We start from the raw sequence: 14,754 nt of genomic DNA, 5'->3' as shown, positions 1-14,754 counted from the left end.
TGGAACTGGACTGGTATCTAGAGTCATTGATTCTTGGCCTGGAGATGAGTTTGCATCCCACCAGAGCTAGTGGGACTTCAAAGTCAGAACGTCGTACAGCATTGAAACATCTCATCCTACCGTGTCCATTAAGTATACTTATCCCATTTTCCAGCATCCGGCCCATAGCCTTCCATGCCGCGGTAATACAAGTGTTTGTCTAAATACTTAAATGTTCAAAATCTCTGCCCCACAGGCACCGTGTTTCAGATTCTAACCACTCGTGAGGCAAAATAAACATCTTGCATGGATACCCTCGAAATCATCTAGATCTTGCCTTAAATCCATGTCTGCTGGTTTTAGATTCCATTTAGATTTAGATGGAGTAACTCAAGATTTCTACCCATGAAAGCCTCTTATAATTTTTTTTTTACAGCTTCAATCATCTCCTCCCCTTCAGCCTCCTCTGTTCCAAAGAACATAAACCCAACGTATCTTATCTTCCCTCAACTTAACTCTTCACAGTTGACACCTTGGTGAAATTGTGTAGTCCTTTTGCTGAATGGACAGTACATACAATTTTTTTTCACTATACCATGGTACGCATGACAATAATAAATTAGACTAAGCTAAACTTCTCTGTACCCGCATTTACCAGGAGTAGGAGAATCAAGAATCTTCATCTCGGTGTTAGTGAATAAATAACTTTTAACCAGAGTAGAGGAATCAAGAACCAGAGGACATAGGGTTAAGGTGAGAAGGAAAATATTTTATAGGAATCTGGGGTCAAAGTTTTAACTCTGAGGGTGGTGGGTATGTGGAACAAATTGCCAGAGGAGGTAGCTGAGGCAGGTATTATAGCGGCATTCAAAAGACACTTGGGCAGGTACAAGTATGGGAAATGTTTAGAGGGATATGGGCCAAACACGAGCAGGTGGGACTGGCATAGATGAGGCATCTTGGTCGGCTGAAGGGCCTGTTTCTGTGCCCTATGACCATGACTGAGACTCCAGTGCAATCACATCCTTCCCATGTGGCGGCCAGAACTGTACACAGTTGTTGCAATCCATTTAGTACTGTCATTGTAAGCCAAACTACTATTTGATAGTCATAGAATGGTACAGCATAGAAACAAGGCCAAATGGTGTTTGAACGTACACTATGCTTGGGCGTAAGATTATATTCAGCCACAATGCATACCATGACCAAAAGGACTTGGTAATTCTGACTCTTGCTTCAGTATGGCTTGGGAAGCCAACTGTTAGTTATTTAATTATTAGTTGTTGCGCCCTGGCCACTCCCTCTTCTACCCTCTCCCATCAGGCAAAAGGTATAGAAGTGTGAAAATGCACACCACCAGTTTCTTTCCAGCTATTATCAGGCAACTGAATCATCATACCACAACCAGAGAGCAGTGCTGTGCTACTATCTACCTCTTTGATGACTCTCAGACTATCCTCGATCGGACGTTGCTGGCTTTACCTTACACTAAACGTGATTCCTTTATCATGTATCTATACACTGAAAATGGATCGATTGTAGTCATGTATTGTCTTTTTGCTGACTGGTTAGCACGCAACAAAAGCTTTTCACTGTATCTTGGTACACGTGACAATAAACTAAAGTGTACTGAACTCAACCAAGGAATCACTGCCGAGAATGGAAAGTACATCATGGGTTGGCGGCGTGACCGACATCGCAGCGGCCTCTGCAGTCTGTCTGTCTTTTTTTATTTTATTGTCCTGTAGAGTGTAAAGTTTGTGGTGGGTTTTTGACTGTGTATGTGTGTGGGGGGGGGGGGGGGGGGGGGGGGGGAGGGAAACTTTTAGATCTCTTCCCTGTATGGGACCCGACCTTTTCCGTGTCGGGTCTCCGTTGCCGTTGGGGCCTAGCACCGTGGTGCGGCCTCCAACCAGAACGACAGCTCAAGTCACGGAGCCTGCGGAGCTGCGGACCTACCATCGTAGAGCTGGCCAGCTTCGGAGCGTGAGAGGCTGGTGAAGAATCACATCTGCGCCTTCCTCCCTCGGAACATGGACCCGTTGCAGTTCGCATACCGTCCGAACAGGTCCACGGACGATGTGGTCTCCCAGGTCTTGCACACCGCTCTCTCCCATCTGGACAGCCAGAAGGGGGCTACGTGAGGATGCTGTTCATAGACTACAGTTCAGCCTTCAACACGATAGTCCCCACCAGACTGGCCGGGAAGCTAATGGAATTGGGGCTCAACACCTCCCTGTGTGCCTGGGTCCTGGACTTTCTCACCGCCAGGCCCCAGGTAGTCAAGATGGGAGGGAATACATCGGAGTCCCTCACCCTGAGCACAGGATCGCCCCAGGGTTGCATCCTCAGCCCCCTATTGTACTCCCTGTACACACATGACTGTGTGGCTAGGTTCAGCTCCAATTCAATAATTAAGTTTGCTGATGACACTGTGGTGGTGGGCCTGATCTCAGACAACGATGAGAAGGCCTACTGGGAGGAGGTGGCTGATCTAGCACTCTGGTGCCAGGATAACAGCCTCCTCTTGAACATCAAAAAAACGAAGGAACTGATCATGGACTTTAGGAGGGCACATCATCCGAGGACCTACACTCCATTGAGGATAAACGGGGATCCTGTGGATAGGGTAAACTGTTTTAAATATCTGGGAAGTCCACATCTCTGAGGATATGACATGGGCATCACACGCCTCAGCACTCGTGAGTAAGGCAAGGCAGCGCCTTTACCACCTCAGGCAATTGAGGAAATTCAGAGTGTCTCCGAGGATCCTCCAGTGCTTCTACGCAGTGGCGGTGGAAAGCATCTTGTCCGGGAACATTACCATCTGGTTTGGGAATTGCTCTGCCAAGGACAAGAAGGCTCTGCAGAGAGTAGTGCGTTCGGCCGAACGCACTATGGGAACTTCACTCGCCCCCCTGCAGGAACTATACAACAGGAGGTGCAACTCCAGAGCAAATAAAATCATGGGAGACCCCTTCCACCCCTGCAACGGACTGTTCCAGCTGCTACGGTCAGGCAAACGCCTCCGTTGCCATGCGGTGAGAACGGAGAGGTTGAGAAGGAGTTTCTTCCCAGAGGCAATTCGGACTGTAAACGCCTATCTCACCAGGGACTAACTCTACAGAACGTTTTTCCTTCCATTATTTATTATGTAAAAAAATATGTGTGTTATGATTGTGTTTATAATTTGTTTGGTTGTTTTCTTGTTTTCTCTTTTGCACAAAAGTCCGCGAGCATTGCCACTTTCATTTCACTGCACATCTCGTATGTGTATGTGACAAATAAACTTGACTTGACTTGACTTAACTTGACTTGGAGAGCTGCGGTGGCACGCTGCTGCGACCCGACTCCGGTGGATGGTGACACCGGGAGCTCGTGGGTCCCCGGTGGGAGACTGCTTTGCGGGGCACTGGCAACAGCGACTTCTCCCGCTCGAATTGCGGGGTTGAAAGTGACCTGGAGCGGGGCCTTACATCGCCCGGCGCAGCTTTAAATGGCTGCGGACTTGCTAGCGCCCGCCGGGGGCTCCAACACCGGGACCCGGAGCGGGGCCTTACATCGCCCGGCGCGGCTTTAAATAGCCGCGAATTGCTAGCGCCCGCCGGGGGCTCCAACATTGGGACCCGGAGCAGGGCCTTACATCGCCCGGCGCGGCTTTAAGTGGCCGTGGGACTTGCTTGCGCCTGCCGGGGGCTTTGACTTTGACTTCGAGAGAGGAATGGAGAGCAGGGGAGAGACAAGACTTTGCTTTCCATCACAGTGAGGAGGAGATTCACTGTGATGGATGTTTGTGTAAATTGTGTTGGTGTGTGTCTTGGTTCTTTTCTTGTATGGCTGCAGAAACCAAATTTCGTTTGAACTTCATGTGAGGTTCAAATGACAAATAAACGGTATTGTATTGTATTATTGTATTAACAAAGTTTCACCATTATTATCTTGCTTCAAAACTGAAAGATTTGTTGTCTTTTACAGGTTGAACTTCTAGAAGCAGCTTTGGAACATAATACTATCGTTTGTTTAAATACTGGCTCAGGGAAGACTTTTATTGCAGTGCTACTCACAAAGGAGTTATCTCATCAGATCAGGGGACAGTTCAACAAGAATGGCTCGAGGACTGTGTTTTTAGTTAGTTCAAGTAAGTATCATTTACATAGTAGTGCAGCCATTTCAACCTTCTGAAATGACGTTTAAATTGTACAGTCTGTTCTTTAGATTTAGTTTAGAGATACAGCGTGGAAACAGGCCCTTTGGCCCATCGGGTCCGCGCCGACCAGCGACCACTTTTCAACTGGATATTGGGAGCCCTTTCAATGGATAACTATGAAAATGGTTATAATTTTGGTTTCAGTTATTTAAAAAATGCCTCAGCAATGCTCAGTACAACTGAAACCTTCAGGGAAGGAAACATATCATTCGTGCCCCATCCAACCTAATTGTCTTCAAAGCCACCAACACGGTTGATTAGTGTCATACCGCACAGAAACAGGCCCTTCAGCCAAATGGTCCATGCCAACCAAGAAGATCGCCCGCATTTGTTCCATTTCTATATCGCTGCCCAAATGTCTTTTGAATTATGTTATAATACCTACTTCAACTATCTCCTTTAGCAACTCGTTCTATATACCCTCCACCCTTTGTATGGAAAAAGTTGCCCCTTGGTTTCCGATTAAATGTTTCCACTCTTACCTTAATTTCAGTTTGGGAGCATCAGTGATACACATGTACAGATATAAAGCAAAGCACAGTGATCAGGCATGGGTAATCTTTGGCTGTAAGCAGAGAAAGTGGGTAATCTTGGAGTGCTGCTTCCATTTACAAGACTCCATTGCTGGCTGGCAGACTGGAACTAAACATGGGACATTCAGGGCAGTTTAACGCCGATATTCTGCAGACCCATTGACAAAATGTTAGAGTTCCTTAAAGTTATTGTTTAGCTGATCATCAGCGCATGTGCCTTTTCCCCACAATAGGGGAACCAAGAACCAAACGACATACTCAGCAGGTAAGTGCGTAAAGATTGAATAAGAAACTATTTCTTTCAGATGGTTGTGCTTATATGGAATGAGCTGCCAGAGGAGTTAGATGAAGCAGGTACTATAATAATATTTAAAGGCATTTGGAAAGGTACATGGATAAAAAAGGTTTAGAGGGAGGTGGACCAAACGTGATCGGGGGGACCAATGTAAACGGGGCAACTCGGTCGGCATGAATGAGTTGGACCAAAGGGCTTGTTTCCGTGTTATATGACTCTAGGACTTATACAGCTGCACGTTGGGAAATTAAATAGAGATGATATTTGTGTTTCTGGACTGTGTAACGGGGGATTTTGTTTCCTAGCATCCTCTGTGGCTCAGCTAGCAGCAGCTGTCAAGACTCATTCTGATCTGAAGGTTGGGGAGTATTCTGTTATGGAGAACGTTGAGTCATGGACATGGGAAGAATGGAATAAACGCTTCAGTGGACAGCAGGTATTCCCACGTGTTATTTCTTTATTCGTGTGTCTGGACCTGAGTGTTTCTGGGACCATCCATAAAAACACAATACAATTGGTGATATCTTACTTTTGAGAGAGCGCAGTTTGTGAGAGTGCATTGAGACATGCGGTTTGTGTCGCATAGCGAGTAGCCTATCTTTATTGGGCTTAATGATTTTTTTAATATAAAATCCACTGAGATTGACCTTGTTCTTCCCTTTGTTGTGTTTGCACAGGTGCTAGTTATGACTTGCCACATCTTCTTGCACATATTGAAGAGAGGCTACATTCTCCTCTCGAATATCAACCTGCTGGTGTTTGATGAATGTCACCTTGCAATTAAAGACCATCCCTATCAGGAAATTATGAAGGTATGACAGTCTGCTGTGGAGGCCAAGTCATTGCGTATTTTTAACGCAGAGATTGACAGTTTCTTGATTAGTAAGGGCGTCAAAGGCTATGGGGAGAAGGCAGGAGAATGGGGTTGAGAAGGAAAAATAAATTGGCCGTGATCAAATGTTGCGTAGATGCGACGGACTGAATGGCCTTCTACTCCTCCTATGTCTTAAGATCTTGTGATGTCGCAATCATTTATGAATCAATCGCCCTTAATATTTCACACCAGGAATTTAAAAGACGTGAGGGTGCAGGAGTCTGGGGATGGGTAACTGGGCAATTTGATTTGATGTTTCCAAGTCCTATATTTGTTTTCTTTAAAATTCAAGTTTAAATAAAGATGCGTTGAATCAACACTATTGCCTGTGTGACACCCTGGGCTGGAGTGGTTTTGCATTCTTTCCTTTTTTCAGTAACGATAACGATTTATCATCTTCATAATTTCATAGTGACATAGAAGGCAACTGTTGAAGTCAACTCTCAGCTAGTCCATCATTTCATTTCTTTCCTTGAGACTGATTTAGGCTCCAATGCCTATGCGAACCTCCAAGATTTTCCCAGCATCCACCTACACCAGGTGTAATCGATAGCCTTTAGCTTAAAAAAAACATTGCCACCTGCAGGTTCTGAGGGCTCTCTTTCCATTTAATTCTTCCTCCAAAGCAGATTTACATAAGATGGCAGCAAATACTTGTGTGTGATCTCGAACTGTATCTCTATCTCACTCAGCTCATCCCATGAATATGTTCGATAGTGGAAATGTCCATATTGATTATAGAAATGTAGCATCTGTTTCTGTTTTGCTTTCTCCACGCTACCTACCTGTGACATGATGGAGGCAATTTTTCAGACAAAAGGCTTCATAACTCAGCTTCATTCGCCATTATTGCTCTTTGTTAAAAGTGCAGTTCATTTGTGTTATTGAACTTGTCAACTTGATTGATTTGTCTAATCCTGTGGGTGGAGAGGCTATGGAGTATTTATTGGAATTTTTATTGCATCTGGCAAGAATTGCAGAGACTTGTGTTTCCTCTGATAAAGCATAAATGATTTAAATATTTGTAAAATGACATTTTTACTCAGATGCACTTAAGTCATCTTTAAGTCGGGAAATTTTGATAGGTTTGCTGCTGGCAGGGTCACATGTTTAACTTTTAATGACATGGTGTATTGTGCCAAAGAGTGTTCACCATTCACTTTTCTAAAAATAAGAGATCTTGGAATGACAAGTGCTGTCATCTGTAAAATTGCTAATATTGCAGTTTTACCATTATCCATCTGACATGTAGAACTTGTAATTTTGACTGTTTATCACTTTGTAAAAGTTTACATCAGTGGTGTGGATACATGTACTTGTTACTCGATCTGCCTGGCTTACACAGTGGAAGGATAGAGATTGATTTTAATGGTGCCTTTTGTTGGTCTCATTCCAAATATCCTAAAGTGCTCGACAGTCAATGAAATCTTTTGGAATTTTAAAATCTAGAGGCCAATTTACACAGAGCACTCCCAAACAGCAGCAGAATAATTTTTTGGTTCTATCAATAGATTAGTAAATATTAGTCAGAATGAGGGGAAATCTCCTGTGCTCTTTGATCTAGTGACATTTTTGGGCCCCGTCAGTAAGGCAGGTGGTTTAATGCCTAATCTGAACATCAGCACATTAAATCATGTGTTTTAAGACCAGGGGGTAGGTCACTTGGACCCTATTGCTGCTCTGCTGTTTAACATGATTCATCTGAATTATAATTTTCAACTGTTATGTTCTTGTTTATTTTGAGTAACCTTTCATCCCTTATTGATCTAAAATCGGCATTACAATGATTTGTAAACGTCTCCCGCCCTTTGAGGGAGAGAGTACCAAAGACTAGAACCTTAGTAGATGGGCAGCTTCTTATTTCTGAATAGTGACCTTTTAGTTCTAGACTCCCCACAAGAGGAAACATCTTTGCCTCATCCCTCCTATCAAGACACCTCAAGATCTTGTGTTTTAATCAGGTCTCTCTTTTCCAAACCTCCGAGGATACAACCCAATCTGACAAAAAAGCATTTTCTTTCTTCTGCGCTATAATGTCAGTGTAGGTTTTTTGTGTCTACATTAGTGGGGTAGTACACAAAACTAAGGCCCTTTGACATAATGAGGATTCTACCCAATATGTCACCACTGGCATAAAATTAAACAACTCAAAAACAAATTAGGCTACCGTAAAATGGTACCATGGTGTCGTAGCTGGTCGAGCCGCTGTCTCATAGTGCCAGAGAGCCGGATTCATCCTGACCTCAGATGCTGTCTGTGCGACGTTTGTATGTTCTCCCTGTGACAGCATGGGTTTTATCTGGGTGCTCTGGTTTCCTCCCACATCCCAAGGATGAATGGATTTCCGGGTTAATTGGCCTCTATATAAAAAAATGTCCCTAGTACAGAGAGTGGGCGAGAAATTTGGATAACCTAAAACGAACACGAGCGGGTGATCGATGGTCGGCCTGGACTTGGTGGGCCGAAGGGCCTAGTTCCATGCTGTATCTCTGAACTTAACTAAACTGAATTAAAAATGCTGCATAGTTGAAATATTTTGTTTCACACCATCTATAATCTGAATTTGGACAATTACTTAGGAATTTTAGTTTTTTAATTGCCTGAATTATTATTGTACTAGATTTTATAAATTCTGAAAGGATAAAAGTGGATTTTCCCACTTTTAGCTGTGGAATCCATAGCTAAAAGTGGATTTTCAGCAGAAAATATTTTCCACTTTTGAAAATGACCAGCCAAAGCAGGCTGCATACTGGGAAGATATGAAATATGAAGAAGGGTCTCAACCCGAAACGTCACTCATTCCTTCTCTCCAGAGATGCTGCTTATCCCGCTGAGTTACTCCAGCCTTTTGTGTCTACTGGGATGATATGTATGTTCTTACTTGGCATTTTCTGCTAGTCATTCTTTGCATGGTGCTGGATGAATGGTAAACCAGCCAGGTTCAATGGGTTTACTGGGATATTTCATGGAATAGCTGCTGAATAAAGGGCTCTAGGTTCAACGGATTGTTTTACTTCCTCAATGTAGCGACTGCAGCCGGTTTTGTGTCAACTTTTAACTTTACCGCGGGTGACTCTCGTGATCTGAATTTGATAATTAAAAGTAAATAAACATCTAGAGTGATTCATGCTTTTTGTGTGAGCACTATCCTAACTTTATCTTCCTGCTTCTCAGATGTGCGAGCAAAATCCCTCGTGCCCTCGTATCTTGGGATTAACTGCCTCCATTTTAAACGGGAAATGTGACCCTTCTGAACTGGAGGAGAAGATTCTGAAGCTGGAAAAGATTCTCAGGAGCAGTGCAGAGACTGCCACTGACCTGGTGGTGTTGGACAAGTGAGTTGTAAATACACATTACTATTTTCATCATTGTTTTCCAGTTTCATAATGACAGAAGGCCAGCTCTCAGAGCAATCCCAGCAATCCCTTGCCTCAACTTGCATCTTTATGAGCTGCTCCTTTTTCATGCATGTCAACTTCCCCTTGGTTCTCCTGACATGCACCTGGTTAGTGGTAACTCGGACTAACCAATTGACCAACTAGTTAGGAGAAACAAGGAATTGCAAATGTTGGTTTTAAAACAAGAAGACACAAAAGTGTTGGGGTAACTCAGCAGGTCAGGCAGCATCTCTGGAGGACATAGGCACGTTCGGGTCGAGACCCTTGTTCAGACTACCTAGTGTGCTTTTGGAATGGGGGTTGGAACAGGTGCACCCAGAGAAAACTCTGTCACAGGAAGAGTGTGTAAACTCCCCGTATGTCAGAACTGATCCTGAGACTATCTGCAGTGCTATTGTGCCGTCCTTTATAATCTGGTTTCTGAAGTCTACTGGAGGAACATGGAGGGTCGAGCAGCATCTGTGGAGGGAGAGGAACTGTCTGCTTTTTAGGTGAAAGCCACTGGACTCGATCAACTTGAAAGGTTAATCTTTCCCTCTCCACGGATGCCGCCCGACATGTTAATCCTACACTTCATTGTTACTGCTGACTTTCAATGTTTCATGCATGAAAGCAGTCAACTTTCTCAATGTCAGCATTCGTTAACCTTTCACAGTTGAAATAATTCTTCTTTTCTGTTCTCACCGTTGACCTCATTATATTCAATTTGCTTTGTTTCTGTTGCTAATTTAACCAGTTTTTGTATATTTTTGCAGATTTATTCACTTCTCAGAATAAGGGTCTTGCCAGCTCGGCCAGCATTTATTGCCGATTCTACCTGTCTTCACTTTGTCTGCATTCTTAATGCACTGTACTCAATCCCTTAATTTAATTTATTCATTTATGCTTCATTTATTCCCTCTCTCCTACCTAATAGGTATTCTTCTCAGCCTCATGAGGTTGTGCTCGATTGTGGCCCATATGAGGATAAAAGTGGATTATATAAAAAACTTTTAAAAGAATTGGATGAAGCACTTAATTTTATTAATGACTTCAATAATGTATCTGCACGCTGTGATGATCGAGGCCCAACTTCAATCCCTAAGCAGGTATGCGTTTGTACTCTTTGTGTTCCAGTTCTGCGGTTTTCTATGAATTGTTACACTTGACAAGGTTTCAAACATTATTTACTTGAGCGAAGTTGCTGAGTGAAGCCTGGCAGGTTCCTGATATGTGTGTGAGAAATCTTTTCCACCAGCCGCTGAAAGTCCTGTTTAGATTCGAAGATGGAGGCATGACACTTCAGGGGGATTTAAAAAGCATCAAACTTCTTAATGCTGGAGGCAGGGATACCTAATGAAAACAAGGTCATTTTTTTGCCTTCTAAATTAGTTTTCTGAGAACTACCACTTGTGCATCCTGCAATTGCTGTTAACGTGGCTAGTTATTGAGTCGAGTGGAATATCTTGGGAAACCTTTACGTAACCTGTGGAATGAAGATTACTTTGAGTTGATGAGTTTGGGTCTGAGGCAATTTTTTTTTCCTAAAGATAACATTTTGTACATTCATGATGCACTGGTTTTCGTTGTAGCAGGGAAGGTCAGGTTGACAATCCAAATCATTTCTGAGATCCATTAATGTGAAACATGTTTAATTTTAACCATAGCTAACCTGATGCAGATATTTTATCATTTATATCAATATTTTTTTAATTTATTAACAGCCAAGCTTATGTTTAGAGTACTACGAAATTACCACAATAAGGTTTTGTCCGTATAACTTTGGAAAATTTCAAAATCCTTTATCTTCTTGGATACTCATAACTTTATTTTTTGATCCCTCTGGGAACTAGTTGATTTTAATAAATTGAACACTGGAAATACCCAGCAGGTTGGGCACCAACTGTGGAAAGATGAATAATTATTGATGTTTAAGAAGGAACTGCAGATGCTGGAAAATTGAAGGTACACAAAAATGCTGGAGAAACTCAGTGGGTGCAGCAGCATCTATGGAGCGAAGGAAATAGGCAACGTTTCGGGCCGAAACCCTTCTTCAGACTGATGGGGGATGGCGGGGAGAAGAAAGGAAAAAGGAGGAGGAGGAGCCCGAGGGCTGTGGGATGGGAGGAGACAGCCTGAGGACTAAGGAAGGGGAGGAGACAGCAAGGGCTAACAAAATTGAGAGAATTCAATGTTCATGCCCGCAGGATGCAGACTCCCCAAGCGGAATATGAGCTGCTGTTCCTCCAATTTCCGGTGTTGCTCACTCTGGCCACGGAGGAGACCCAGGACAGAGAGGCCGGATGGGGAATGGAAGGGGGAGTTGAAGTGCTGAGCCACCCGGAGGTCAAGTTGGTTATTGCGGACCGAGCGAAGGAGTTCGGCGAAACGATCGCCCAACCTCTGCTTGGCTCACCGATGTAGATCAGCTGACATCTAGAGCAGCGGATGCAATAGATGAGGTTGGAGGAGATGCAGGTGAACCTCTGTCGCACCTGGAACGACTGCTTGGGTCCTTGAATGGTGTCAAACACCTCCGCTCGGTCCGCAATAACCAACCTGACCTCCGGGTGGCTCAGCACTTCAACTCCCCCTCCCATTCCCCATCCGACCTCTCTGTCCTGGGTCTCCTCTATGGCCAGAGCGAGCAACACCGGAAATTGGAGGAGCATCACCTCATATTCCGCTTGGGGAGTCTGCATCCTGCGGGCATGAACATTGAATTCTCCCAATTTTGTTAGCACTTGCTGTCTCCTCCCCTTCCTCAGCCCTCGAGCTGTCTCCTCCCATCCCTCAGCCCTGGGTCTCCTCCTTTTTCCTTTCTTCTCCCCGCCACCCCCCATCAGCCTGAAGAAGGGTTTCGTCCCGAAATGTTGCCTATTTCCTTCGCTCCATAGATGCTACTGCACCCACTGAGTTTCTCCAGCATTTTTGTGTACCTCCAAATAATTATTAATGACTTGTTAAGTAGTTTCAGCATTTTTTTTCAGATTTCTGGTATCTATGCTGTTTTGCCTTTTTATTGTTTACACTAAATGATGAACTGCATTACAAATTTAAATTTATGACATTAATTGAAGTAAATTTGCCAATTCATTATAAAAATTCAATAGTAATTGTACGATAAATTGTAATGTTTTCTCCCAGAACAATTGAGGTCGAAACAAAATGGAAGCTCTTAGTTTTAATGTGTGGTAACTAAATATTGGTTACAATTGGCTATTTTAGTATCACCCTCCTCCCCATGGCCCTTAGTACCACCATTTGATAGTCACCCAATCACCCTCGACTTGAATGAAACGGCAACCTTGCCCTATTTGTGCATACACCAAATCAGCAAAGAAATTTGAACAGGGTGTGTTGAACGGACATCTTTAATGCGTTGGTTTTATATCCCCTTAGTGAATAGTTTTAGGGGGCTTTGATTCAGAGTTTCAGTGAAGGAATTGTGTAGATTGTAAATCTATGCACATGCCTTCTCGATGCCCACCCTTCTACACTCACCGAAGGGATATATCCCCAGTCCACCGAGCCTTCTGGTCTAATCACCAGCAGCAGTTCCTTCATGACCCACGTTGTAACAGGAGACCGTTCCCATTATCTGTCTGCTGTCGATAAAGATTTCAGCAGCAGTTTGAGTCGCCTTTCTGCAGACCAACGTATGGGTTCAGTCATTTCAACATGCTATAAAATGAGTAACCTTTCAGAGCAACTCAACATGGTGAGATGTTTGCTGACTGGTTATGTTGCGTCAAAAACAGTTTTTTTAAATGGGAGAAACTCCTGAAACAATTAGTCATCTCCCATTGCTGTGAGACGCTACTAGGTAGGCTGGAATGAGATATCCAGCATTGACCCATGTGCTATTATTGTTGTTCACCATGAATATTGGATTAATTTGTATGGTTTATTACGTAAAGGGAATTGTGAATTGTCAGTTCATGCAGTGACTCTTTGTGTTTCTATATTCACTGTAGGTACTGGTAGATTGCCGTGCTGTGCTAACCGTTCTAGGGCCTTGGTGTGCTGATAAAGTAGCTGGGATGATGGTGAGGGAGCTCCAGAAATACATCAAGCATGAGCAGGAGGAGTTGAACAGGAAGTTCCTTTTGTTTACAGATACTCTTCTGAGGAAAATTCATGCACTCTGTGAAGAACACTTCTCACCTGCTACTCTCGATCTGAAATACGTGACCCCAAAAGTTAGCAAACTGTTGGAAATCTTGCATGAGTACAAACCTTTTGAGCGGCAGCAGTTTGAAAGTGTTGAGTGGTACAACAATCGGAACCAGGACAATTATGTGTCGTGGAGTGACTCTGAAGATGAGGACGAAGAAATAGAGGAGAAAGAAAAGGCTGACACTAACTTTCCATCTCCTTTCACTAATATACTTTGTGGGATTATTTTTGTGGAGAGACGCTACACGGCAGTTGTTCTAAACAGGTAAGAGCATGCTGACAATCTTGAGTGAAGACTGTATTCAGAAGGAATCCAGAAATGAATAACAAGAGTGAGCTGAGAACAAATTCATAGGTTATAGGAGCAGAATTAGGCCAATCGGCCCATCAAGTGTACTCTGCCATTCGATCATGGCTGATCTATCTTTCCCATTCAACCCCTTGATAAGCTGCTCCTCTTTCATGCACACCAACCTCCCCTTGGTTATTTTGACAAGTACCAGGTTAGTGGTAACTCGAACTAACCAATTAACCAACTGGTTGAGAGGAACAAAGAATTGCAGATGCAGGTTTTAAAACAAAGACACAGTGTTGGAGTAACTCAGCCAGTCAGGCAGCATCTCTGGAGAACATAGATAGGCAATGTTTCTGGTCGAGACCCTTCTTCAGACTACCTAGTACATTTTTGGGATGGGGGTGGAACTGGTGCTCCCAGAGAAAACACTCAGTTACAGGGAGCATGTGTAAATTCCATTCTCCGGCCTTCTCCCCCAAACCCCTTACACCCGTACTCAAGAATCTGTCAATCTCTGCCTTAAACATATCCGTAAAAATAATTGCTTTGGGAAAGGTCCCTGAGATTTTATTAGACTAAAAATAAAATGACCAGCAGTACAAAACTTTTCATTAGATTTTCCCAGCCAGATATGAATGAGCAAGACCATTCAGCCCCTTCATTGAAATAATCCTCCACCCTCCACCCTAAATGTAACATTTTACTTTACTACTCTAATGGTGCATGCAACAAAATTCAGGCGCACTGCCTGAGCGAAGCTCAAATGTACAAGATAAAAAATATCATTAAAATAACAGCAAAAAAGTGATTAAAATAAAAATTGTTTATACACTCACGTGCACATACTGTGACATATACACATAAGATTCACACACGCATACACAATATGCCTATGTATGCACCCTACCAGAATATAAGATATTGTACAGAATAGTATAAAAAAATAAATATTATAAATGATTATATCAGTATTGCACAGAGGTAGGTATTGTGCAGTATTAATGTTGTCTATGGA

The 14,754-nt window shown here is 43.3% G+C and overlaps 1 protein-coding gene across 1 annotated transcript in view; it reads left to right on the top strand.

Moving 5' to 3' along the window:
* Positions 1-14,754, top strand: part of dicer1 (dicer 1, ribonuclease type III) — a 114,298-nt gene that overhangs the window by 42,278 nt on the left and 57,266 nt on the right. The window contains exons 5-10 of the mRNA XM_055640240.1: positions 3,955-4,117; positions 5,320-5,450; positions 5,692-5,826; positions 9,063-9,223; positions 10,203-10,374; positions 13,243-13,709. Of these exons, the coding sequence (XP_055496215.1) occupies positions 3,955-4,117; positions 5,320-5,450; positions 5,692-5,826; positions 9,063-9,223; positions 10,203-10,374; positions 13,243-13,709 (1,229 nt within the window). The remainder of the gene's footprint in view (positions 1-3,954; positions 4,118-5,319; positions 5,451-5,691; positions 5,827-9,062; positions 9,224-10,202; positions 10,375-13,242; positions 13,710-14,754) is intronic.

This window comes from Leucoraja erinacea, chromosome 9 (genome assembly GCF_028641065.1).
Source record: "Leucoraja erinacea ecotype New England chromosome 9, Leri_hhj_1, whole genome shotgun sequence".
Lineage (NCBI taxonomy): Eukaryota > Metazoa > Chordata > Chondrichthyes > Rajiformes > Rajidae > Leucoraja > Leucoraja erinaceus.
The sequence above is the reverse complement of the archived record's forward strand: the minus strand, read 5'-3'. Positions and strand labels throughout refer to the sequence as shown.